General features: G+C 48.6%; 1 protein-coding gene across 1 annotated transcript; it reads right to left on the minus strand.

The window, feature by feature from the left end:
• Positions 1 to 25: 25 nt before the first annotated feature.
• Positions 26 to 26443, minus strand: Znf541 (zinc finger protein 541). Its single transcript, XM_008822216.2, has 14 exons — positions 26043 to 26443; positions 19830 to 20070; positions 15977 to 17843; positions 13490 to 13548; positions 13018 to 13177; positions 11527 to 11842; positions 4840 to 4903; positions 4118 to 4260; positions 3683 to 3786; positions 2836 to 2911; positions 2274 to 2362; positions 1069 to 1209; positions 733 to 914; positions 26 to 644 (listed from the first exon to the last, which is right to left on the minus strand). Exons 1-14 carry the CDS (start codon positions 26344 to 26346, stop codon positions 464 to 466), a joined length of 3927 nt encoding a protein of 1308 aa, XP_008820438.1. The 5' UTR covers positions 26347 to 26443; the 3' UTR covers positions 26 to 463.
• Between the last annotated feature and the right edge of the window lie 1061 nt (positions 26444 to 27504).

Genomic DNA, 27504 nt, shown 5'->3' on the forward strand with positions numbered 1-27504 from the left:
AGAACCCAATTTAATAAGATTTACAAGCAGATATGTAAAAAACACATCTAACAATATACAGTCATTGCAAGGCCAAGATGGTGGGAAGGCAGGGAGGCCCCACCTGGGGAGGGCCCCATGTTTCCTGTCTAACCAATGTTGGCCCCCTGCTTGCACCTCAGATTTAAGAGCCATTCAGAGCCAACCTTTAGCCTCTCAGGCCTCCCTGCTCCAAGCCTCTGGGACTGAAAGGAGAGACCATTAACCTAGAGCATGGGAGCCTCTGGCCATCCACAGGGACTGGAGCACTGTCCTGAAAGCTTCTCCACCCACTAGTGGCCAAATGCCAGTTAAGTTTGCGTAGCAAAGTTGGCCAGTGGAGGGGCAGAGAGGGCAGGGGGTGCCCCCAAACAACCCCCAGAGGCCCAGGGACACTGTTTTAGGGCTGGGGCTCCCTCCTTGCAGACTATGTTCCAGCAGGGAATCACCATTGCAGGGGGCCTATGTCAGCCCCCAGCTCCTCCTCTTCCTCCTCCTCCTCCTCTTCCTCCTCCTCCTTCAGTGGGTAGGGCTTCACCGGCCACTTTACCCTGACGGGCTCCACATGCTCCTGAAGGCGGTGGCGCTTCATGTGGGCATTCCGACTCTTGATCTTGTCAAACACTCTGAGAAGACACGGAGGGTCAGAGTAGGAGGAACTTGAGGAAGCCCAAGGCCTGAGAGTGGATAGAGGTGAGTAGGGAAGGCATGTACCTCTCACACTCTCTGCAGGGGAACATGCCCTGGCTCTCCACACTGCCTGGGGGTTCAGGGGTACGCTTGGGGGCTGCACTTGGGCTGGAATGGAGGATGGACTCCCTCCTGTAACTCTTGGTCTTTATCTTTAATTCTGGAGTTGGGCGGTGGCTAGGTTGCTCCCGAGGGCTGCAAGTGACCTGCAGAGGGGGTAAAGACAACAAGAATGCTGACTGCTGTCCCCATGTAAGGGAGGCATGCTATGTAGAAAGATGTCCCCTGCTCCCCTGGGAGCCTCTCCCACCCTCTGATTGGACCAGAGATGCACCCCAGGTCCCTTCTCAATTCCTTTACCTTTTCTTCAGCTCTTTCTACCTCGTCCAGCTCTCTTCTGACCCTCTTCTCAAGCCCTGGAGCTCGGCCACAGTCAAACTTGATCATCTTTTTCCAGATGTAGTAATACTCAACACACTGTGCTACGCTCTTGGTCTGGATCTGGTGGGAAGTAGCAGGTGCAGGTTGTGGGCAGCACCGTACATGTGTGCTCCACCTGGGACTCATTAGCATTCTGTGGCAACCCTTCCCTAACACTTCCGCCTGTGGCTGGGCAAAGGCAGAGGGCATAGTCCTCCTGGGTGTTGAGGAGTCCAAAGTGGAGCCACACAGTAACTGTCAACACTAAGGCCAACACACTGGGCACAGGACCCCCGCTCAGCAATTCTTCTTGGTAGGAAGACCCACAGGTGAGTAATGACATCCCAGCAGGCCATTGCCACATGCTCACCAACTGGGACTCACTAAAGCTGAATGACGTGCATGGGACCATCCAAACTAGACAGAGTCTCTGAGGCCTTTGGCGAAAGTGGCTCACACAGGAAGGGCAACTCTGAGTGCAGACCCAGCTGAGAGCAGTCAGGCCCAGCCCCTGCTCGCCTTGAAAATGAGTTCTGGAATGAGTAGTCTTGCAAACCTTTAATCCCAGCACTCAGAAAGAGAGGCTGGCCTGGTCAACATAGCAAGTTCCAGGCTAGCCAGGGCTACACTGTGAGACCCTATCTAAGGGGGGGAAAGGGAGGGGGGGAGAGAGAGAGAGAGAGACAAAGTTCAGTGAACTCTGACTAGAAAAGCAGAGCATATGTTGTCTGACTGCTTCTGATGCAAAGCTCTGGGAAGTGTGATTGGGTTTATGGTGGTAGGAAGCAGACTCAGGCTGAGTAGGGATGGGAAGAGGCATAGGGACACAGGTGAAGGCTTGCCAGGGGAGGAGGGGCTGGGCATTATAGGGATGCTCATTATCTTGACTGTGGTAATGGTTTCATGACATAAGCATGTGAAAACATCTTCCATCTTGTACTTTGGTTATTTGCAGCCTTATGTAATCAAAATTTTAAAGCAGAAAAGAAAATGTTATGTACAGTGTCTCATGCATTGAATCTGACATATGTTGAGTCTGGACAGAGAAAGGGGTAAGTACCCAGCCACAGTGATGAGAAGCAGTCAGTGTCCTGGTGGGCGGGGTGTATGGAGCAGAGCTTGCTGCCCCAGCACTATTGCCTTACCATCTTGTGTATCAGGTAGAAGTCCTTCTTGTGGGCACAGAATGCCTTCTTAAAGAGCCTCTTCTCCACGGGGGTCCAGATGTCAGAACCTGCCAGGGAGCACAGCCAGGGTGGGACATCTCTCCAGAGGGACCACAGCCCTGGCTAAGAAGCAGACCACCCTCCTACTTCGGGCTGCCAGTCATCACAAACCCCCTGAGAGGTGGGTCCCTCACCATCCCTATGTTACAGATGTGGGCTTCAGTGGCTTAACAAGGGCGAGTGGGCCCAGCCACCTGGCTCTGCTGTGCTCAACGCTCAACCCAAGTCCATCTCCCCCACATCCTGGTAAGGAATAGCTGTCTCACTGGGCAGAGCTTGGAGGGAACAATGGAGCAGATGGTGGGGTCTACTGAGCACAAGACAGTGCCTGCTAAATCATGCTGAAGAGGACAGGCCCCTCTAGGAGGGCAGGCAAGGGCCCTGAAGAGAAGGCCAAGCAAGAGGCAGAGAGGAGGTGGAGTTTGCCGTCAGACCCTGCAGAGCAAGCCAGGCTCATGCCCAGCGGCCTTTCTCCAGGTACCTGTGTAGTGATAGTCTGCCAGCGGGTGAGTCTGGGTCTTCTGGGGTCCTCTGAGTAAGAGAGTCTCCAGGGCAACCTGGAAGGACAGCAGGTGTGCATTACTCACAGGGAATGTAACTGGGAACCCACTCCAACCTTCAATCATTACAAAACAGTTGTCTTCTACAGTTACCCAGCCCCAAAGCTGGTTCAAGGGCTTGGTCCCTGGGCTGATGGAGAGTCAGTCTGTGGGCACACAAGGGCCTCAAAAAGCAGACCTTAGAAGGATGTCATATTTGCCTTCACTCTGTGACTTGGTTGGTCCAAGATGTATGTGGATTAGTAAGGCTCAGGCTCCTTACTCCACCAGAGACTGCTGCTCAGAGGAGGGCTCCTCCGCTCTCCAAGTGAACACTCAATTGCTCTGCCTCTGAGCGGCACCACGAGCCCTCAACTTTTTGAGACAGAACCTCACACTGTAGCCCAGGCTGGTCTCAAAGTTATCATCCTCCTGCCTTAGCCTCCCAAATGCTGGAACTATAGGTGTGAGCCACCAGGCACAGCAGCAAATACATTTTAAAAACTAATATTTTGTCTCTCTTAAACTATACACCCTGTGAGGGTTCAAATTTTGACTTGCTGACCAATATAACCCCAGTCAGCACCATATAGAATTTCTGAGATCTGATGCAAAATGAAAGTAAGGATTCCTATCCAGAAAGTCTGAAGAATCCCCAGATGGTGACAGTGAAGCATTAAGCCAAGCACAGAAACCTTTTCCAGGCAGCCTTCCTTCAGCTTCCCTTGACTGGACTTTCCAAGCACCTGCAGTGCCTGGCACCAGAGAGCAGGGCGCCCAGGGTCTCACCTGAACACTGCCCTGGGCTTCATGCAGGCAGTGCAGGGCGAGCTCCAGATTGGTTCCCCCTCCAGGCATCACGCTGGAGCATGCCATGTTGCAGAGCTCTGTCACTGTGGTTCCAACAAGAACATTGGGGAGAGGAGACAGAGTCAGGCTGTGGTAGGGAAGAAACCTGCACACACAGCACAGGGAGGGGCTACTGGTTACCTCCTCTTCCCTTACATCTCATCTACGGCAGGCTGAGGAAAGGGGACAAGGAGGAACTGCAGAAACCTGGCCTGGCACCTGTACTGGCTAACTGAGAGGTGGGGCAGGAGAACTCAGTGTGGGAGAAGACATGCGGGCAAGGGCACACTTCTTGGTGTGTTCAGGGAGAAGGACACTCCCTGGAACTGGACAGGGAAGGATGGGCCTTTGGGTCTGAGCTAAAGCCTCAGCCACCTTTGTCCTGGGTCTCTGGGTTGGTCATCACATCTCCCCATGGCTTCCAGACCAGAGATGCCACAGGTTCATCCACCCTAGCCAGCAGCCTCTCCTGCAGCTCCGGGATCTCGGCCTGAAACCGGCTTCCCACGTTGATGTGTCTGAAATGAGGCCATACACAGACACCTGAGACACAAGGGGGATTAATGTGGGAAACAGTAGAGATGCACCATGTGCCCTGTGCATGGCTGCAGCCTACTCCACAGCAGCTCGCTGCCATCGCAGCATCTCAGACGTAGTGGCTGCTCATCACCCTATCACCCAGCACATACACACAGGTAATTCCAAACATTCTTCCTCTTTTTCTCAAAGCTAGATTTCTAATGTGGGGAGCCTCCCTTGGGGTCCAGACAAGGAGATGCATGCTTTACTGACCACATGTGTCCAACCACATCACACAAATGCTCCTGCATCATGTACTGTACTATCACCAAGTCTGTCCAGAACCTCAAGGTCCAGGGCATTCTGGCCCTTTGTGCCCAACTGTGTGAGTCTGGACAGAAGGAATGATGGGACTTCCTACCTATTCCTGGGGAAACCCACAGCTTCTCCAGGGAACCTCTGCTGCTGGGCCTGACCTCTCCAGGCAAACAGGGACCTTGGAGAAGGAGACACTGCAGCCAGGGCTCGGGAAAAGTCTCCTCATTGGATTGACTTAGGCATTGAGCATCCTGACTCACGGTTCAATGCTGATCTTCGTGTCGTCCTTCACCACAAAGATGGCAAAGGAGCCGTCCACTTGATCTAGAAAACACACAAGGGAGAGCGTCAACAAGACTGACTGGATGGGACTTATAGACTCTACACTTGCCTTTGTGGGCATGACTGAAAACAAGCCTATAAGGCCCCAGGGGAGGAGAAAGATCTGAAAAAGCAGATGAAAAAAACTCGGCAAGTTTAAATATAAACCTGAAGGAAATCACACACAGGTATTAAAATAGTACATTAACAGACCAATGAGATGGCTCAGCAGGTGGAGGCACCTGCCACAGAGCCTGGTGATCAGAGTTAGATCCCAGAACTCATGTGGTAGAAGAAGAAAACTGATTCCCACAAGTTGCCCTCTGACCTCCATACACATGGCGTACACACACATGCATGCACACACACATTTTAAAAAAGCAACTTGACTTCATCTTGTAAGAGTGAGACTCTGAGGCAGAGGTGGGTGAAACTCTGTGAGTTCAAGGCCAGCCTGGTCTATATAGTCAGTTCCAGGTCAGCTGGGGCTACAGGGAGACCCTGTCTCAAAAAGATTTAAAAAAAAAAAAAAAGTGAGACTCTGATTCCTTCCCAAGCAAGACCAGCTCCCTTCCCCAGAAACTCCCAGCTCAGGGAATGGAAGGTCTATAGCAAGGACTCCACTCCACCATGGGGTTTCCCCAACACACAGATCTCATCTTAAAGAAATTAAAGGAGGGCCTGTGAGATGACACGGTGGGTGAGGGTACTTGTTCCCAATCCTGATGACCTGAGTTTGATCCCTGGAACTCACATGGTATAAGGAGAGAATTAACTCCCACAAATGAACTGATTCCCACAAGCTGTCTTCTGACCTCCACATGTGTCCCCCCATCCCTCATAAATAAATAAATGTAACTTTAATTTTTAAAAGAAAATTGAATGTAAAAACTGCATAATTTGGGGGCTGGAGAGATGGGTCAGCAGTTAAGAACACTGGCTGTTCTTGCAGAAGACCCGGGTTTGAATCCCAGCACCCACATAGCAGCTAACAACAGTCCATAACACTAGTCCCAGGGGATCCGACAGCCTCTTCTGTCCTCCTTGGGCATCAAATGACATGGGTGCACTTACCTACACACAGGCAATACATGCATACACATAAAATAAAAATAACAAATACAAAATTTTTTTTTGGTCTTTTTGAGACAGGGTTTCCCTGTAGCCCGAGCTGTCCTGGAACTCACTATGTAGACCAGGCTGGCCTTGAACTCACAGAGATCCGCCTGCCTCTGCCTCCCAAGTGCTGGGACTACAGGCGTGCACCACCATGCCCGGCTATTACAAAATATTTTTTTTGAACTGCATAATTAAAAAAGAAAGGAGCTAGGTGTGGTGGCACATGCCTTTAATCCCAGCACTCAGGAGGCAGAGGTACTCGGATCTCTGCAAGATCGAGGCCAGCCTGGTCTACACAGTGAGTTCTGGCCAAAACAAACAAAAATACAGTGATCAAAATTAAACTCAATGTGTTTGAGTTGGCAGAAGGAAATCATCAGTGAACTTGGAGACAAACAAATAGAGTATGGAATCTGAAGAGCATGAAAAAGAAGTGAGGACAGGTGAAGAGAGCCTGGAGAGATGTAGACTGTGCTGAACACTGACACAACACATCATGGTTGTACCAGATGTTGAAGAGACAGACAACAGTAGAAAACCTCCCAGGTTTATACACATCTAAGAAGCTCTGTGAACCCCAAACAGAATAAGCAGAGGCAAAGGTTAAAAGTCAAAGATAAAAATCTCAAAATCAAAACAATAAAAATAAAACAAAAATTAAAACGTCTCATTATCTTCAAGGGAACTCCAGTTAAGATTGACAATTCAGGGGCTGAAGAGATGGCTCAGCGGTTAAGAACACCAGTTGTTCTTGCAGAAGAGCCGGGTTTGAATCCCAGCACCCACATGGTAGCTAACAACTGTCTGTAACTCCAGTCCCAGGGGATCTGACAGCCTCTTCTGACCTCTGTGGGCATTGCACAACATGGGTACATTGACCTACATGCAGGCAATACATGCATACACATTAAAAAAAAAAAGATTGACAGTTCATGGGGCTGGATCAATAGCTTAGCTGTTAAGAGCACTAGCTGTTCTTGCAGAGGACCCGGGTTGGAATCTCAGCACCCATATGGCAGCTAACAACTGTCTGAAACTCCAGTTCCAAGGGATCCAATGCCTTCTTCTGACATCTGACAGCACTGGAGGACATGGGTGCACTTACCTACATGCAGGCAATACACTCATACATATAAAATAAAAATAATCATAGCCGGCCGTGGTGGCGCACATGTGTAGTCCTAGCACTTGGGAGGCAGAGGCAGGCGGATCTCTGTGAGTTCAAGGCCAACCTGGTCTATATAGTGAGTTACAGGACAGCTAGGGCTACAGGGAGACGCTGTCTCAAAAAAAAAACAAAAACAAAACAAATAATTATAATAATAAAAGACTGACAGTTTACTTCTCACAGGAGCAATGGTGGTCAGAAGACAGTAGGACTTCAGTGTTGAAAACAAATGTCAAGCAAGAGCCTCATATCAGGAAATTAAGCTTCAAAAACAAAAGTAGATAAAAGACTCCAGATATAAAGAAAATTGAGAAAATTTTGTTGCTAGTAATCTTGGCTTAAGAGAAATTTTACAGCTGGAATATTATTCATTATCAGGAAGAAAGACACCCCTGTCCATCCCATGCACAGATGGAGGCTGAACTCAACAGGACTGAGGGAAGCCAGGCAGGAAGGGCCACACATTGTGACGGTGCATTTGAAATCGGAGTACATGGCATGGCCAAACCTCAGCAAGAGAATGAGAAAGGGTTGATGACAGAGAGTGGAGTAGTTTCTTTCTGGGGTGAGAAGGATGTCTGAAAAGCAATTATGGGATATTGACCAGTTCTATATTAACATTTTGAATCATCAAACTGTTATATAGCTTAATAGAATAAATTGCAGGGCTGGGGAGATGTTTCAGAGGTTAAGAACACATACTGTTCTTGCAAAGGACCCAGTACCCATGTTGGGTGGCTGACAACCACATGTAACTTCAGCTCCAAGGCTGTATTCCCATGTACACATACCCTCCAATACACATATACACAATTTTTTTAAATGTTAAAGGATAAATTGTAGGGCATGTGAATTATGTACCATTACAGCTATTATAACCCTTTTAAGAAAAAATTTTATTTATTACTTTTATTTTATGAGCATGAGTGTATTGCCTGCAAGTAGATAGGTGTACCAGTGTCACACAATGCTTGTGGAGGTCAGGGGAGGGTGTCGGATCTTCTGGAACCGGAGTCATGGATGATTATTAGCCACCATATGGGTGCTGGGTGGGAATCGAACCTGGGTCCTCTGCACAAGCAGCCAGTACTCTTAACTGCTAAGCCATCTCTCCAGCCTCTATATTACTACCTTTAAAAAGAAATACTAGGGAGTTGCTGAGTTTCTCAGGATGAGAACAGGTGACATCAGATAGTGGTGTGAATTCACACTCAAAATAATTGTTCAGGTATTACAAAAGGCAGTATAATTTCAATTTCTTTACTAATTAACTTAAAAGATCAGCTGTGTGAGAAAATGTATATTATGGGCCTAAAACATCCAGAAATGTAATATATGTTATAGCACCATCATAAAGGAGCAAAGCTGTACTGTCTTGTGGAAATGGCTCAGTCACTCATGAAGACCTAGGTTTCATCCCCCAAATCCAAGTTTAAAAGAGAAAAAAGGCTGTGTGAAATGGCACATGCTTTAATGACTGCCAGGTCCCTGGGACTTGCTGGCCACCAAGCCTAGCGTGTTTGGTGAGCTCCAGACCAGTGAGAGGTCTTGTTTCAAACAAATAAAAGGTGGATGGTGTCTGAGGAACAGCATTCATGGTTGTCCTCTGGCCTTCACATGCATATGCACTCATGAGCATGTACACTCACACCCATATGAGCACCGCCCCCAAGCAAATACAAAAAAAAAAAAAAAAAAAAAAAAAAAAAGAAATAACACCCAATGGTAACTCAGGTACATAGGAATAAATGAAGAGATGTAGAGATGGTAATGCAGAAACTCTGCAGCAATTCTTGTTTTCCCTCAGCTTTCCATGTGACTAAAATTAAGACTATGGTATGTAAGCAGTAATGATGACAGTGTAGACTGGTGTCTGCTGATATGTCTGTTTATAAATTAATCAGAGCACCAAACGTGCACAGGTAGGAAGCAGCAGTGCTTCTGTATCTCATGATAACTGAGTCAGATCTGACTGGATTCTGCTAAGGAAAAGAGTCTAGTCTGCAGCATATGGTGGCACATGCCTGTCATTCCACCATTTGGGAGATATCAGTAGGAGGATTGAGGGCTCAAGGCTAGCCTGGACATAGAGATCCTATCTCAAAAAAATAACAAATAAAGAGTGAAAGATATACTGACAAAGCATGACTGAAGAAGATGAAACAAGGTCTGAATAAGTTGAAAGGCATTCCACGTTCATGGATGGAAAGCTGTGTTGGATGATACTTCCCAACTTGATATACATATTAATATAAACACGGCAGCTATTAAAATCACTGCTACCTATAATTCTATGGCACTGCAATGGACCCATAACAGTTAAAATAATCCTAAAAGAGAACAATGTTGGCAAACTCATGCTTCTTATATCAGTACTCACTGCAAAGCTACAGCCATCGAACCATGGTGGTGCTAGCACAAAGATGAGCACAGAGATCAGTGGGACAGAATTAGAAGCCTGAGGAAAACCCATACATCTATGATCAACTGATGTGTGTGTGAGCATGCGGGTGCACATGTGTATACTAGCATGTGGGAACCCTCAGGTGCTGTTCCTCAAATGTTGTTCACTTTGTTTTTTGAAACAGGGTTTCTCACTGGCCTGGCTAGCCAGCAAGCCCAGGAGTGTACCTTCTCCCCAGTGCTGGGGTTACGGGTGTACACCACTGTACTCTGACTTTTTGGGGGGTCTTTTTGAGACAGGGTCTCCCTGTAGCCCCAGCTGTCCTGGAACTCCCTATGTAGACCAGACTGGCCTTGAACTCACAGAGATCTGCCTGCCTCTGCCTCCCAAGTGTTGGGATTAAAGATGTGCGCCACCATGCCTGGCTTGTACTCTAACTTTTTATGTAGGTTCTGGGGGTTGAACTCAAGTCTTCATGCTTTTGCAACAGGCACTTTATCAACCAAACAATCTCCCCAGTCCTGGTCAACTGATTTTAACAGAGAGAGTTATAAATCTCTTAGAAGGAAATTGGAGCGCTGCTACTCAGGAGTCTGAGGCAGAGGGTCATAAGGTCAAGGCCTGTCTGGGCCACAGAGAAAACGGGCATATCTTTTCATTGTGACCCTCTGCCAGGCAATTAATCACACACAACACCAAGAGTACAAACGACAAAAGCAGAAACTAAACTCCATCGGTTTAGGAAAAACACAGGCAAACAGCTAAGAAGCACCTGGAAAGGAGCTGGGCATCAGCAGCCGTTAGGAATATGCAAATTAAAACACAGTGGCAGGCACCTGAAACCTGCTAGGGTGATTAGAAAAAAGCAGTCTACAACTTTGTGCAGGCAAAGGGTGGAGGCATCAGAATTCCCCTGGACTGCAGGTGGGAATTAAAAATGAACGGCACAAACAGTGTGGCAGTTCCTTAAATGGTTAACAGAAACACAGACCCTCACGAAAAGCTGTACACAAATTTTCATAACAGCATTACTTAGAATAGATGAATGGTGGGAACAACTTGCATACCCATCAATGGATGAATAGTAAAGTGTGGTCTATTGATCCAATGGAGTATTACTCACCAATAAAAATGAAGCTCTGGGGGCTGGAGAGATGGCTCAGTGGTTAATAGCACTGGCTGCTCTTGCAGAGGACCCAGGTTTGAGTCCCAGCACCCACATGGTGGTTAACCACCATCAGTAACTTCAGTTCCAGGGGATCCAACACCCTCTTCTGAGTTCTGAAGACTTTGCACAACATGGGTGCACTTACATACATGCAGGCTATACACTCATACACATAAAATAATATATTCTTTAAAAAATGAAGCTCTGACAGACACCCTGAAACACCACATACTGTATGAGGCCTTGTCTGAAGCACCTAACCCAGCATCTCTACAGAAACTGGAAGTAGATGAGTGACTGCCTGGGGCTGGGAGAGGGGCACTGCACAGTGGGGATGAGAGCTAGAAGGGCAGTGTGGCTGCCAGTGGGCACAGGCTTCTGTGGTGGCAAAGATGCTCTAAAGAGAGTGCAGGAAGGACGCAGAGCCTGGAGAGCAGCCTCAAGTCCTGCACACTAGAAATGGGTGATCTGCATGGCATGCCATCTGTCTCCATAGCGTGGTCATGGAGGTGAACAGAAGGGTGGCAGGCTGAATGGCCTCAGTGCTTTTTCCTGGCTATTAGAGACCATCTAGAAGGTGCTTGCCTCAGAGCAGCCCTGGGGAATTTCTGAGCAGCACATACAGTTCTAAGGAATTTCTGTGTCTCCCAAGCAGGTAAATACAAGGCTGGAGAGAATGGCTGGACCAGATGGGACAATATGGAATGCATGGGCCACAAGAGATGCACCCTGGATTGGATCAGAGCCAGTGGTCTGGCCTTACTCACCAAGCACAGAGCTGAGAAAGTGAGGTCTGGCCTGGGATGTAGAACAGAGAGTGTTGAAGTACAGGCCAGAGCCCTCTCGGATGGGACTGAGCATGGGTGGTGGTGTGTAAGGAGAGCACTGGAACAAGCCCTTCAGGAGATGATCCACCAGGAACATGGGAGGCCTCAGGCAGCTCTTGTGGTACCCTCCTGGGCCTGGCTCCCCAAGGGCAGAGGGTGCAGGAGGGGCGAACAGGGCCTTGGGCTGGGGACGCTTCTTCCGCTTTCTATATTGACTGCTCTCCTTACTGTCTCTCTCTTCATCTTTCTCTTGTTCCTGGAGAAGAGAGAACAGAACTACAGGTGTCATGTGAGGTCACGTGATGTACCAACTCAGTCTCCAGCTTGCACAGGGGCAGGAAAAAGAAGCTGGCCATGGGGGCAGAGGGAAGCAGGATACATGCCTACGTGACCATATCAGGTCTCAGCACAGGAGGCTGAGCAGGGTCTTCTGCACACAACCCATCCCACCTGAGCCAAAAAAGACATCTGGAGGTGACGTCCTGAGTCCAGAGCCTCCTCATGTGTCCATTTGGAGATGTGTGGGGACAACCTAGTAGCTCCCATGATGAATATTTCAAGAGTAGGGGCCAGAGACCATGTGACAGTATGACAAAATTAGAGTGTATTTCCACCAAACACCAGCAGTTCCTATGAGCCAACAATGGCCAGACATTGACTCTGGACCTTTGGGTGGAGATGAGCTCTTGAAGACTGGTCACTGTAACCACAATGATCCCCTCACCGTTTCCACTTCCACCTCCTCCAGGTCTCAGCTCTGACTCTCTCCCTGCCTGGCCCCTCAGGTTTCCTCAGTTCCCTCTGCCTGACCCAGTACCGGCCCACAAACTGGATCATTGCTGTGTGGGGTCAGGGCCTAGGCTGCCATGCAGCTGCTGCTGTTCCCAGCACTCACAGCACTGGGCCTGATAATGGGCTTGGCCAGTGCTGAATGACTGACTGCGGGTACAAACCAAGGCTTCCACAGCAGGTGGGAAGCAGTGGCTAGAGAAGCACCCACCTTGACTGTGCCCCCCCCACTGGGGGGGGCTCAAGAGCCTCTGTCCAAGAGCATTTGGGCTCCTGGGGGGACTCTGCCTGTCCCCATTAGGCCATAGGTGCCTATCTCCAGGGTTTGCAAAAGCTCTGTGCCAAATACCTAAATGCAGAAAGACGGCAGCTCTCTGAGGGAAAGCATCCAGGGGATGGAAGAGCTGCTCCCGAGGACTGCTAGAAAGGCTGCCAGGCTTGTGAGGCTAAGGGCCAGGCTCCGCCGGCTGAAGAGCTGCTCATGCACAGCCTGATGACAGCCCTGAGCAGCCAGCCTTGACACACCCGGCCATCTCTGCCAGGTTCCCACCTTTAACCTGCGATACACGACGCCCATCACTTCAACCATTCCCCAGAGCCTGTCAAACCCTGTACCACAGAAACCACTGTGTGCCCCCTTACCTGCTGCTCCTGCTTCACCCGAGGCGATGGCCACTGGTCACTGTGGAAACACATGTGGCTGCTCAGCCCTTTCTCAGTGTAAAACATCTGGCTGCAATTCTTGCACATGAATGTGCTCCTTGACTCTGTCCAGTCCATGGGACCCCCGTTTGACTGGTGACTGTGTAGACAAGGCAGGAGAGAAAAATTCGAAACTAAGATTCCAGCCCTGACTACTGACTGTTTTTATGTAACTCCATTCCACTCACAACTCTTGCTAAACCCTGTAACGGGGTGTGGGGGAGGTGAGGGGTGGGGGGGGTAAGGGGTGTGGGAGGTGGGGAGTATGGGGGTTGGGGAATGCAAACTCAAAGTCTCCATGGCTGAAGCGTCCTCTTCAAGACCGGAGACACCTAGCTCCCTTACCCAAGGCCAATAGAGAGAAGCCACAGAGGATTCGCAGTGCCCAGGGTGAGAGGGCTTCTGAACTTACCATCTGCCTGCCCCACTGTCTTCCTTCACTGGGTGTGGGAGCCTGTAGATGTTTCCACCCTGGAGATGAGAACACATCTGAGCTGGCAGAGCTGAGAGGAGGGGACATAGGGGAGCTAGAAGTGTAAGAATTTCAGAAGACAACACTGGGGAAGCCTGCATGGTGGTATGTTGGGCAATGGTGTCTTAGGTTTGACCCCAAAGCAAACCCGAAGACCAGACACACCAGACTTCACTAGAACTGAAGTGTCTGCCCTGCAAACACTCACAAATAAAAAGACAATCCACAGAAGGGAACAGAGTGTTTGTGAGCCACATGTCTGATAAAGGCCTTTGCACGCAGAATATATAAAGAATCTCTGCAAGTCAATACGACAGTAGTTCACAAGTGGCTAGGAAGCACATGGGAGGAAACTTACATCACTAGCCCCCAGGGCAAGACAGAGCGGCACCACAGGGAGACACCACTGCACTTGCTGACTCCAACAGCAGAGGATCTTAACAAGTGCTGGCGAGGAGTGGTGAAACCAGAGCACTTGGGCCCTGTAGAGGTGGCAGGAAAACAGTTGCTTTGGAAAGCAGTTTGCCAGTCCTTACATGTTCAACAGAGTTTCCATAGGGTCTGGCCACTCCATTCTTAGTGTCAGGCCAAGAGAAATGAGAATATACATTCATATAGAAGGCTGTGCACAAACATTTCCCAGCAGCTCTCCCACAAGAGTCAAAGACTGGGCACTGGAGAGATGGTTCAGCAGTTAAGAGCACCGGATCTCTCTTGCAGAGGTCCTGGGTTCAGTTCTCAGCACCCACATGGTGGCTCACAACTGTCCCTAACTCCAGTTCCAGGGTTTCTGACACCTTCTTCTGGCCTCCATGGGCTTTGTATGACATAGGTGCACTTACATACATGCAGGTACAATACACTCATACACAAAAATAAATGAAAAAAAAATTTTAAAGAGCCAGAGTGGAAACGTAAGTTGCTAAATAAAACCCAGTCTACCTATCCACCAGGATATCACTCAACTATAAAAAGAAAAGGAGCAGGACCAGAGAGATGGCTTAGCAGGTAAAGATACTTGCTGCCAAGTCTGCTGACCTGAGTTTGATCCCTGGAACCCACATGGTGGAAGGAGAGAACCAGCTCCCATAAGTTGTGTTCTGAGCTCCACGTGAGTGCCGTAGCATGCTCATGTCCATAATCACACATACACATAAAATAAAAAACATTAAAAAATTAATCTCTAAAACAAAAGAAAAAAGGAATGACGTAATGACAGATGGGGCCACATGAATGGACGTTGAACACATGAGTGGAAGATGCCAGACACAACCTACCACACAGCCTGTGGCTCCTGTGATGTGAAATGTCCAGAGCACACAGGCAGAGAGAGAAAGCAAGTTTGTGTGTGTCTGGGGATGCAGGTGGAGGGACTGAAAGACTGGGGTGACAATTAAAGCCTTTATTTGGCATGATGAAATTGTTTTGGCAAAGTGATGGCTGCACAACCTTGTGAATATACCAAAGTCTGGCAAAGTGCAAACTTTAAAATGATTGAGGGGGCTCGGTGGTTAAGAGCACTAGATTCTTTTCCAGGAGACCTGGGTTCAGTTCCCAGCACCCACATGGCAGCTAACAACCATCCTTAACTCCAGTTCCAAGGAATCCAACACCCTTCTTCCAGCCTCCATGGGCATTGCATGGCACGCAGGCAATACATTCATACACATAAAATAAAAATAAATAAATAAAAAAATTTTTTAAATGGTTCCATATTTGGATAATAAGCTGTAAAATCCTTTAAAAAAAAAGAGGGGCTGGAGAGATGGCTCAGCAGTTAAGAACACTGACTATTCTTGCAGAAGACCCAGATTCGAATCCCAGCACCCACATGGCAGCTAACAACTGTCTGTGACTCCAGTTCCAGGGGATCTGACAGCCTCTTCTGTCCTCTGTGGGCATTGCATAACATGGGTGCACTTACCTACATGCAGGCATAACACTCATATACATAAAATTTAAAAAATAATAAAATATTAAAAGAAAAGAGGTAGCTGTGGGATGATGGGAAGGAGGCTGGTGTCACTAGGAGGAATGACCAAGTGCCTCAGAGCAGGTTGTCAGGAGCTATGCAGGAAGGACCCAGGCCACCAGCAGGGCCCAGTGCAGGTCCTGCACACGTGTGTGGAGTGGCCACTCTCCACTAGAAAATGCATGGCCATCACATGCAGCACAGTTATAAGCGGAGGCCCTCAATCTTTATATCATCTGAAGAGTTCAAGGAGGCAGGTCAGAAGGAAGCAGGAGGCCAAAGAAAGCAAGGACAGAGAGTTCAGTGAGAAAGAATGCCATACTAAGTGCTTCTCATTGTCCAATCACATCTAGGGACTCACTGCAAAGGAAAAACTGCCAGGACAGTTAACCAATGCTCCAATAAACATCCAAGGCCACACTCAGGCCCAGGCCACAAGAGAGAGGCATGGGTACCTGGATTCTATTGAAGATTGTCAGCTTGGACTTCATGTCCTGGTTGGGGTCTGAGGGAGGCCCAGCAGACGAGAAGGAGGCCATTGCCACCTGGCTGGGAGAAGCTGCACAGCACACATCCATCTTCACCTTCTTCCGGAAGCCTGAGAATTGCTGGGCCCTGGGGTGGCCCGAGAAGAGCCTATAGCCTCCACCCCGAGGGCAGGCTGGGCCCTTCTCACCCCTCATGGTCCCTGAAGCCAGGCCATTCTCGCCTTGCCCCTGTTTTCCAGCCAGCTGGGCTCCTGATGGCTCATCTCCGCTTATCTGGGACTGTTGTGAGCCCGAAGTTGGGAGGATGTCCCCCAGGTCCAAGGCCCCTTTGGAAGACCTCAACTGCTTGGCTAGAGAACAGATGTCTGGATTCCGGGGAGTGTCCAGGGCAGGCTCTGTGAGGGACAGTGGTGCAGAGGCCATTTTGGTTCCTCCTTTTGTGTCTCGCCTTGGACCACCAGGAGATGTTTCTCTGGACACTGCAGGCATGGTTTTCCTCCTCCAGATCGGAGACCCTTCTGGCTCTGGATGTCCAGGGCCCACCTGGAGAGAGTCCATGGTGGGTGCTGGTGGTGGAGCCTGCAGTGGCCATGGCCCCTGCAGTGGCTTTAGGACTGCCTGCTTGCTGTCTGGCCCTGGGCGCTGAGTCGAGGTTGCTGCCACCTGAGTGTGAGAGAAGATCCTCTGGGACTTGGCAATCATCTGGAAGACCTGCATCTGCTCAGGGCTCACTAGAGACTCCTGTGACTTCATGAACAGCTGCCGGAAGAGAGGTGTGGCATCTGAGGGCAGCCCACTTTGGTTCTGTGCATCTTGGAGCCCCAGCTCTCCAGGGCTCTGCCATGGGAACAGCTCACAGTCAGGCTTGCTCTTCTTGAGAATCCAGTTGTCATCTTCCCCAGCTGCCTGCTGGATGTCACTGGAGGCCTCACCAGGTGCCTTCAGGAGGGCAGGAGGGAATGGCGGCAGGTCCTCCTGACCAGTGCTCAGGCTAGGTGAGGCTTCTACCACGGTGGGGGTGCTTTTGGGCCCAGGGCCCCCCTCGGAGCCCTCCCGGGATGGAACTGCAGGGGGCTTGTGGACCAGGAACACATTGCTGTGTTTGTTCTTGGGGCAGCCAGGCAGGTTCCGGAGCCACTGGAAGTTGTGGCTGGATGGCTGAGAACCTGAGAGGGCTGAGTGGCCTCGGAAGAGAGGCAGGCGGGCAGGCACGGAGCTGCCCTCGGGCCAACCCTCCAAGGAGGACTGGCGTTGAAATCGTGAGGACTCTGACTCCAGCTCTGACTCTGGTGGGTCGGGGGCACCGTTTTCAGCCACCCTTGACTGGACAGCTGTGAACACTTCTGCAGTTGGTTCCTTCTGTGGGAGCTTTATCTCCTCGGGAACCTCAGAGCCCAGGGTTCCTGGGGCCACTGGGGTGTTGGCAAGTGTGCAGGATGATAGCCCCAGTGAGGTGGAGCAGGCACAGGCTGTGCTCCGTGGGTCACCATCAGAAGGCCCCATGGCTGGGCCAGGAGAGGGAATCTTCTGGTGGACGATGCTGCTCACAATACAGCACAGGAGGTCTCGGTTGGGCAAGACTGAGTCAGGGGACCTGGCTTCCGGGGGACCCAGGGACCGCAGGCCACTAGGGGTAGGCTGGCTAGCTACATCTTGAGTGTGGGGTGGGTCCCCGTAGGCCTCCTCTTCCTGTGGGGCCTCCTTCAGGATGCACACTCCGTGCTGCACCTCATAGTGGCGGCGCAAGGAGCGGTAGTCGCAGTAGCTCTTGCTGCAGCCCTGCTCAACGCACACAAACGGCTTGGTCTTCTGGTGGGTCAGCATGTGCCCGGTCCTGCATCAGACAGGGAAGGGATTTGGTGGGCAGCCCCCTGCTCTGTCTTGGATGCCGGGGAGGGACCCACCTCCACACCCTCACCTCTAGTATACCCTCTGGAAAAAAATCCTACAAAAGCTAGATCAGGCTTCCCTAAAGTGGGTGCCCAAGGAACACCAGTTCTCTACAGATGATTCCTGGGGACCTGCCACTGTTGGCATGTGTTAACACAGACACAGGCAGACAGACAGACACAGACACAGACAATTTGTTCCTTGAAGGTTCACAGTGCACAGGAGAGGGAAGGAGAGAGAGGGAAGAAGGGAAGGAGGCAGGAAGGGAGAAAGAGAGAATGAACACAGTTTAGCCTTTGTATTTCAAATACCTCCACCAGCACTCCTGAGAATCAGGGTTCCTCAGAACACATCTGAGGAAATGCCAACCTGGGGACACCACAGAGCTGCCTGTAGCGGCAGCTACCTAAAACCTCCATAACAGGGAAACCAACTTACAGATGCCCAGTCAATACAAACTTCCTAGAGCCAAAGGGCCAATACACCTACAGTTTCTACAAGTGTACGTACAGGGACAGTGTGTCATAATCACTCTGGCTTAGGTGGACAGTGATGCACCACAAACAAAGGAGCCTTCATATCAGCTCCTCACCATCTTGCTTGGGATAGTCCCAGTGCATGTGGCTGGGATGTCCATGACTGCTGCTTTCCCCAAAGGGTCTCCATGGTTCCATGAGGGAAGGAATCAGAAGACCTAAATTTTAGTCCCAGGAACAGATTAAATGCTCCTTTGCCTGAGGTGGGGCTGGGCCAGTGGGTAAAGAGAAAGGCAGATTCAACAAAGCCCCATGTAGCACACATGCCAGGTACCATCCTCTTCCACTTTCAGACCTCACAGCCACACAAGTTTAGTGTTCCCTAGATATAAGAGCAAAAGGAAACTTTGCTCTAAACCCTTTTCCTGGCTTTCTTTGTAAAATCAAGGTTTTTTTAAACCCTAAGTTTTAAAAGTTTGAAAAACGTCGGGGGCTACAGGATGGCTCAGCAGTAAAGAGCACTGGCCACTCTTGCAGAGGTCCTGGGTTCAATTCCCAGCACCAACATGGTGACTAACAACTGTGTGTAACTCCAGTTCCGGGGGATCCGACACCATCTTCTGACATCGTGGGCATTGCATGACAACATAGATGCACTTGCATGCAGGCAATATATTCATACAGATAAATGAAAAATAATGTTTGAAAAAAGAAAAATAAAAACAAAAGTTAAATGACCATGTTCTGGACACAGAACATGTTCTGGACATCTTCATTCATGCCCCTAGCTGTTGCAATGTGCATTCCTCATGGACTGCAGAGTTGTTATCTTCAGGCACCCACTAGGGACTCCCCACTAGGGACTCAGGACATCTCTTTATCAAGTTAGCCAAGCTTTTTCTTGAGAGAGAGAGAGAGAGAGAGAGAGAGAGAGAGAGAGAGAGGGAGGTTTCACTATACAGTCCTGGAACTTGCTATGTAGACCTTGAGGCTGGCCTCGAACTCACAGAGATCTACCTGTCTCTGCCTCCCACATGCTGGGATTAAAGGCATGTACTGCACACCACCACGCCTGGCCCTCAAACTTTTCTTTTTTTGAGTCTCATGTGGTGCAGGAGGGCCTCAAACTTGCTATGTAGCCGAAGCTGCCCTTGGACTCCTGCTCCTCCTGCTTTCACCTCCCCGGGGTGCCATCATGCCTGGAAGGCCATCACATTTGTAAACTACAAGAGTTCTGTCTGCAGAGGCAGGAATTTCCTCACTGGGGTACATTTGGGGGTTCATTAAAGAGACCTGCCCAGAGCAGAGTCAGACCTGTCTGGGACACTGGCAGTGTGAAGAGAATGGAGTCCATGCCAGAGGACAGGGAACACACATATGGGAACCCAAAATAGGACAGGGTAGGTAGACTGGAAGGTAGGAGAAAGGCTGCCCCCGCCCAGATTCTGACATACAAGTGGTCTTGGCGCTTGAAGGCCTTGCTGCAGACTTTGCACACGTGCTTCCTCTCCTGGCTGTGTGTCAGGTAGTGCTTGCTCAGGGAGCTGGTGCTGCTGAACACCTTCCCACACAGACTGCAGTCCAGGAGTGGGTCCTGAGGGGAACTGTGGTGCCGCCTGCCTTTCCTCGAACTCCCGGTGGTCCTGCCTCCTTCATCAGCCTCTTTAGGCACCTTGAGTGTGCCCAGCCCCAGGTCTAAACAGAGGGAGAACGCACAGGTTACACAGAGCTGGAATACGAGAGTGCTCTTAGCATGAAGGACTTGTCAGAGTTGAACTCAAATTCAAGCAGCTTTGCATGTGCAGAAAACAAAGCTTAGTCAAGAAAATCCTTTTTAAAAAATAAAAAAGGTGGGCCTGGAGAGATGGCTCAGTGCTGCTCTTGCAGAGGACCCAGGTTCAGTTCCCACTACCCACATGGCGTCTAACAACCGTCTGTAACCTCAGTTCTAGGGGATCCGACACCCTCTTCTGATCTCCGAAAGCGCTGCACAAAATGGGTGCACTTACATACATGTAGGAAATGCACTCAAATACATAAAAAATAAAAATAATAAATAAAATGTTTTTAAAAATTTGCCGGGTGTGGTGGCACACGCCTGTAGTCCCAGCATTTGGGAGGCAGAGGCAGGCAGATCTCTGTGAGTTTAAGGCCAGCCTAGTCTACATAGTGAGTTCCAGGACAGCTGGAGCGACAGGGAGACCCTATCTCAAAAAGACCAAAAAACAAAAAGCAAAAACAAACAAACAAACAAAAAAAACCAAAATAGTAATGACACAAGATTAAAAGAGTATAGAACAGAAAAAAAAAATTTTAAAGGGGCTGTGGAACTGGCTCAATGATCAAAAGTACTTCCTGTTCTTCCAGGGGACCTGGGTTCATATCACAGCAACCACATGGCAGCTAACAACAGTCCATATAGTGTATACAACATGCTCTTTTGGTCTCCATGGGTATTGTATGACACGGGTCCACTTATACACATGCAGGCAAAACACATGAAATAAAAATAAATAGGGGCTGGAGAGATGACTCGGTAGTTAAGAGCATTGACTGCTCTTGCAGAGGTCCTAGGTTAGCACCCACATGGCGGCTAACAACTGTCTGTAACTCCAGTTCCAGCGTATCTGACACCCCCTTCTGACCTCCACAGGCATTGGATGACATGGGTGCACTTATATACATGCAGGCAATACACTCATACACATAAAATAAAAATAATCTTTTAAAAAAGGAAAACAAGGCCGGTGTGGTGGCACACACCTTAATCCCAGCACTCGGGAGGCAGAGGCAGGTGGGTCTCTGTGAGTTGAAGGCCATCCTGGTATACGTAGTGATTTCTAGGTCAGCTGGGGCTACAGGGAGACCCTATCTCAAAAAAAAAAAAGACCAAATAAATAAATAATAAATAAATAAAAAACAAGTCTGGGCATAGTGCACATATTTAGTCCCAACACTCAGGAGACAGAGGCAGGCAGATCTCTATGAGATCAAGGTCAGCCTAGTCTACATAGCGAGTTCCTGGCCAGCCAGGGGTACAGGGAGACCCTGTCTCAAAAAAACAAAATAAAGTAAAATAAAATAGTTAAAAAAAGAAAACAAGGCTTAGGAACTGGAAGGAGGTGAGGTCCGGGTGGGCGATATCTGGAGGACCTGGAGGACTGCACCTAGCCTTGGTGGCACACTGGGAGGGCCAGGGATGAAGCTAAAGCTTCTAGAGCAGCAGCATGACCAAATGGCAGGTTTGTAGCCTGCTGCCTTGTCACCAGATACTTAGAGGTCAGTCTAGAGACACACTATCCAAAACCTGTGCACTCACCAAGCTAGTTCTACCTTGGGGTTCTGAACTTCGAGTGGGCTTTTTACAAAAGTTCATCTGCTTTTCCTGGTGAATTGTTAGAAACAACCTGAGGCTTGGAGGAGACTACAGTCTCTCTCTCTCTCTCTCTCTCTCTCTCTCTCTCTCTCTCTCTCTCTCTCTCTCTTTATAGGAACTGAATCTTGAATCCACAGTTTGAGTCATGCTAGGTCCTAGGCAAGTTTTCTGTCACTGAGCTACACCCCAGCCCTGCATTACGACGTATCACACAAGCTTTCTGAATAAAACCGTAGAAAAATATCCAAGGACAAGAAAGTATGTTCATAATATATTACAAACACAAACACACACACACACACACACACACACACACACACACACACACACACACAACCCAGACACACACAAAACCCAGCAGCCTATTTTGCAAAATGAATTCACCCCAGCTGTGAAAAAAAACTAAATTTGAGTAGGAACAGGCAGAGACTGGGGCTCACTGACAGGGAGATGGGCTGGTTTTATTTTTCCCCTTTATGTGTCTGAATTTCCCATATTTTCTGTATCCCATGGCAAAATGACAGCAGGTATTTTTATGAATTGTGTCACCCAAGGAGCAGCTGAAGGAACTTGGGAATTCTACTGGGGGAGGGCAAAGTCATCAAGCACCGAAGGGCCAGCATGTGGAGCAGCAGCAGACTGCCTTTGTCCCTCTGTTGTAAGGGGCAGAGCCAGGCTTGTGAATGAAGACCACAGGGAGACAAGTGGCTAGGGTGAGTAGCTGAGGAATTCTAACAGTTTAAAGAAGAAAAAATAGGTTCCTTCTGAATAGAGTCCCCAGCCTTGTTGAATTACTTTAAATTCTCCTTAAAGCAACTGTTAGATTAGAACACAAATTGTGTCTGAAGAAACAAACCACAATACAGAAATAGGTAAAGTCACTGGCTTGGAAACCTCCTTGAGCTTTCCAGAAAGCAGCATTATAAGACTAAAGATTATACTCTGTCTGGGTCAGCACACTGGGAGGATAATGTTCAAAGAATCAATCCAAAAGAAAACTCAGTATGTGAAAAGCCGCTGACAGAAACACTTTAACAGTCTGACAAGACTGTGGGTCTGACAATCCACTAGAATGGTTATGATAGTGAACTGCATAGTCCACCTTTGTGTGTGTGCATGTGTATGTATTTTGGTGGTACTGGAGATTGGAACCTAAGACCTCTCACATACTAGTAAAGCAGTCTGCAACTAAGTCACACCCTAGCCCACAACATACTTAATATTAACTCTATAAAACTACATATATCTGAGCAACTTTACCCATGTTACATGTTGATGCACATTTGTAATCCCAGCATTTAGAAAGCAAAGGCAGGAGAATTGCTGTGAGTTTAAGGCCAGTCTGGGTTATACAGTGAATACCTTTACCCCACCCCAAAAAGGGAAACAAGCTGGGTGTGGTGGCACACACCTTTGATCCCAGTGCTGGGGAGGCAGAGGCAGGCGGATCTCTGAGAGTTCAAGGCCAGCCTGGTCTACATAGTGAGTTCCAGGACAGCTGGGGCTACAGAGAGACCCTGTCTCAAAAAGACAAAAAAAAAAAAGGAAACAACAAAAGATGTATGTGTAGGTCAGAGTTTTTTTTCTTGCTTCTTACTACATTTTCTATAATAAATACAAGTTTAATAAAAAAGACAATGTAGCTGGGCATGGTGGTTCATGTCAGTAATGATTAGCACTTGGGAAGCTGAGACAGGAAGATTACTGAGAGAGTTCCAGCCATCCCAGGCTACATAGTGAGACCCTGTATCAAAGAAACAAATGAACAAACAAACTAAAATTAAAGAAAGCTGGGCATGTGGTGCATGCCTGTAGTCCAGATACTCAGGAGGCTGAGACAGGAAAACTATTTGAACCCAGGAGTTCAGGGCCAGCCTAATCATAGTAAGACCCCATGAAGAAGAAGGAACAGGAAAAGCAGGAAGAAGAGGAGGAGGAAGAGAAGAAAAAGAGGAAGAAAGGAAAAGGAGGAGAAGAAGAGGGAGAGGAGGAAGAGGAAATCAACATAAGCATATTTACTTATTTGGACCTGAATTTAAGTTTTAGAGGTATGGCGTTGAAACAATATGCAGAGGAGGGAAAACCAGATCCATGTAAAGCAGATGAGGAAAACTGATATACACAGATCCTATGAATGGCTGGTGACAATCAGGGCTGCTGTGGCAGTAGAATGCACACAAATTCCCATCACCAGCATCGCTCAGCTATGGCCCAGGCTGAGCTTCCTACCATAGCCCTGGGCCTGGCTGGTGCTGCAGTACTCCAGATATCCCTCCTGGGTGTGTTCTTATGACTCAAAGACTTCATGCTTGGCCATCATCCCAACACAGATACACAGCTAACATCTGTCTGTTTACATTTGTGGTGGAGTGGGCCCTCAGAAGACTTTCATGTTAGCAAGTTCTCTGGAGGTTTTACTCCAGCACTATCCCAACAGACTGACATGTGCTTGGCAGGGTGTAAGGCCTTCTACGTGAAAAGTGTGATCATAAACACCGAGGAACTCAGCTTGGTCAACCCACTGAAGCAACTTGCCAGGAACTGATGAAAAAGTCAAAATCAAACTAAAACAAAAGAAAAGAATTCTTCTAGGAGAGGCCTAAAGCAATCTAAAATGAGATTTAACCAAGCTGTTCAATCATTTCAGTAACCCCACCCCCAAGCCCCCATTCTTCTCCTAAAGAGAAAGGTTTGAAATATGTGCTGGATAGCTTTAGTGTCAACTTGACACACCTGGGTTGAGGGAGCCTCAATTGGGGAATTGCTTTCATTGGACTGGCCTGTGGCCATGTCCATGGGGAACCTTCTTGATTGTTGAGTGATGTGGGAGGGCCCAGCCCACTGTGGGTGGTGCTACCCCTGGGCAGGTAGGCCTGTGTTACATAAGAAAGCAAGCTGAGCAGGGGCCAGGGAGCAAGCCAGTAAGCAGAGTTCCTCCATGGGCTGTGCTCCAGCTCCTGCCACCAGGTTCCTGCCCTGAGTTCCTACCTTGGGCTCTCTGATGAACTGTGACCTGGGAGATGTAAGACAAATAAATGCTTTCCTCCCCAAGTTGATAGTAGTCAGAGTGTTTTGTCACAACAATGGAGAAACAAACTAGGACAGAATGGAATCAGGGCCTATTTGAAATTAAGTATTCCAAAACAGTATTGGTTAAAAAAAATAACTAGCTGGGCATGGTGGGACAACCTATTGGCCCAGCTACTGGAGAGAATAAAGCAAGACGTTTGCTTGAGCCTGGGAGTTCTGGGCAACATGGCAAGATGAAGAAAGAAGAAGAGGAGGAAGAGAAAGGGAAGGAGGAAGGGGAAGGAAAGGGGAAGGGGACAACACAAAGCCAAGCCAAGGTCCTGACACCTGCCTGCTGCATCATGGTCTGTGAAGTGCTCTCACAGTCTTTGCTTCTCGCCACTGTGGCTGTGGGGAGGAAGGTAGACTGCATGGGAGGACTGCAGCCCCCTACATTCCCAGTGAGGACAGGAGGCCTGATGAAGTTAGACAAGCAAGGGTCAGAGTGCCAGGACCCCAACTCACAGTGCCCTGAGACATCAATGACAGGAAGGTGTCCTGTAAGTACTAGGCACACATGCCAGGAGAGTTGAGGATCTCAGACTGGTGAGATGCTCAGTGGGTAACAGCGCTTGCTGTGCAAGCCTGAGGACCTGAGTTCCATCTCCACATCCCATTGTGAAAGGACAGATCCAGCTCCACAAAGCTGTCCTCTCACCCATCCACATGCACATGCACACACAATGCACACAAGCATACATACATAAACACAGACATACAAACACACATATATACATATGTATACATACACACATATATATACATACTCATACATATATACATACCAACACATACACATGCAGACTATACACATATACTATTACATACATGTAGTACACATACATATACATATAGATATATTAAGAAAATTTGGACTTTCCTAACACCTTCTCAACTTTGTTCCCTAGGATTTTGCTCCCTTCAGAGAAAGTTGGGAATAATTCTAAATTAGACAAAAAGTCACTTGTAGAAGAGAATTTTCTTTTTCTTTCCTTCCTTCTCTTCTGTTTGGTTTGTTTTTTGGAGACACAATTTCACCGTATATCCCAGGCTAGCCATAAATTAGTAGTAATCCTCCTGTCTTAGCCTCCTCCATGCTGGATTAGAGGCATGCATCACCATGTCCAGCAGAGGAGAATTTTCCTAGGCAGTGCACGGATGCCACCCCAAGCTGGCTGCATGCACTGCATCCCACCAGGGCTCTGTTCAGCGGGCAGCTTACCTTGTAAGGCCTGGGATTCTGAGTCTGCATATTCTTCCAGCAGCTTCACAGAGTCATTGTCTTTCCCCGAGTATAGGGACAGGGTATCCAGATTGTCCTCCAGAACTTCGCTGGGCATGTCGGGTGTGGGGAGACCAGGGTCCAGGTCCAAACCACTCAGGCCAGTGTAGAGCAGGTCCCGTGTGCTGGGGCCCAGGTCCCGGTTGAGTGTGTCGCTACAGTTAAGCCCTTGGCTCTCAGAGAAGGAAGGGAGGTGGCCTTCTGATGGGAGGGCCCCCTCCTCTCCAAGGCTATATGGTTCCATGGTTCCCCAGTGCCAGGTTCTGGTCTGAGCCTGTGTTCAGACAAGTAAGGCCGTGTCTGGAGTCGAGGAGGGGAAAGCCCTTGCTGGCTGCTAGCTCCTGAAACTGAGCAAGGAGGAATCAGAATGGAAGGGGCAGTGTGCTGTGGTATGTGGTGTGGACTTGGAATTTGAGCAAGCCCAACTGGGTCTGCCCTTGGTCACTTAACAGCTGTGTGACCTTGGGCAAGTCCCCAAAGCTCTAGGGGTCCTTTAGTCATCTGTCAATTGGGCAGAAGAGTATGGAGTGAACGGGGTTTGTAGTACAGAGTGGACTGAAAGGCCCTTTCCTTGCAGTAATAAACATGGGAACTATAAGGTAGACTTTACTGTAGGGCCAAGCTCAAAAGACAAGCAAGGATAACTCCAGTGCCAGCGTAAGAAAACCCAAAGGCAAAGGTGTGAGCACAAGTCAGCCCATAGAGCCAGGTTTGAGGCCTGGAGCTGCTTGCCCACTCATCTCACATGGACATCAGACACCTGATGTGACTGACCAAATGGATATATGCTGTGTGTGTAAAACACAGCCTGGACTGGGGAGGTTTCATACCAAAAATGTAAGGGTAATGAGTTTTCATATACACTAAGTGTTGAAGTCAGGCTGGGATGTGGCTCCGATGGTAGAGTGCATGCCTAGCACGCAGGAAGCTCTAGGTTCCGTGCCCAGCATAAAGAGAGGTTATCACTATATAACTTCCAAAAATAAAAAGGATTAAAAGGGAATACTATGAACAATTGCATTTAGGTGGGTATTAACACATTAGATACATTAAAATAAATTGGTTACCTTAGTTATCTAACTTAGATACCATAAATTAAGTAGCAAATTCCTAGAAATAGACAAATTACCAAAACTAACTCAAAAAGAAGAAAACATCTGAACAGACCTATAAGAAACAGAAGACCAGGCAGCATGCAGTGGCACCCAGCTGTTGCCCAGGCACTCAGAAGGCTGAAGTGGGGAGAGCCTTTGAATCCAGAGTTCAGCACTAGCCTGGGCAACACAAGAAAGAGGGAAGGGATAGAGAGGGAAAGAAGAGGGGAGGAAAGAAAGGGAAGTATAAAGAGTAAATTAGTAATTCAAAACCTCCCCACCTAGCCCACCACCAAAGTAACAACACA

The sequence above is a fragment of the Nannospalax galili genome, unplaced genomic scaffold (assembly GCF_000622305.1).
Source record: "Nannospalax galili isolate Female #2095 unplaced genomic scaffold, S.galili_v1.0 scaffold432, whole genome shotgun sequence".
Taxonomy (NCBI): domain Eukaryota; kingdom Metazoa; phylum Chordata; class Mammalia; order Rodentia; family Spalacidae; genus Nannospalax; species Nannospalax galili.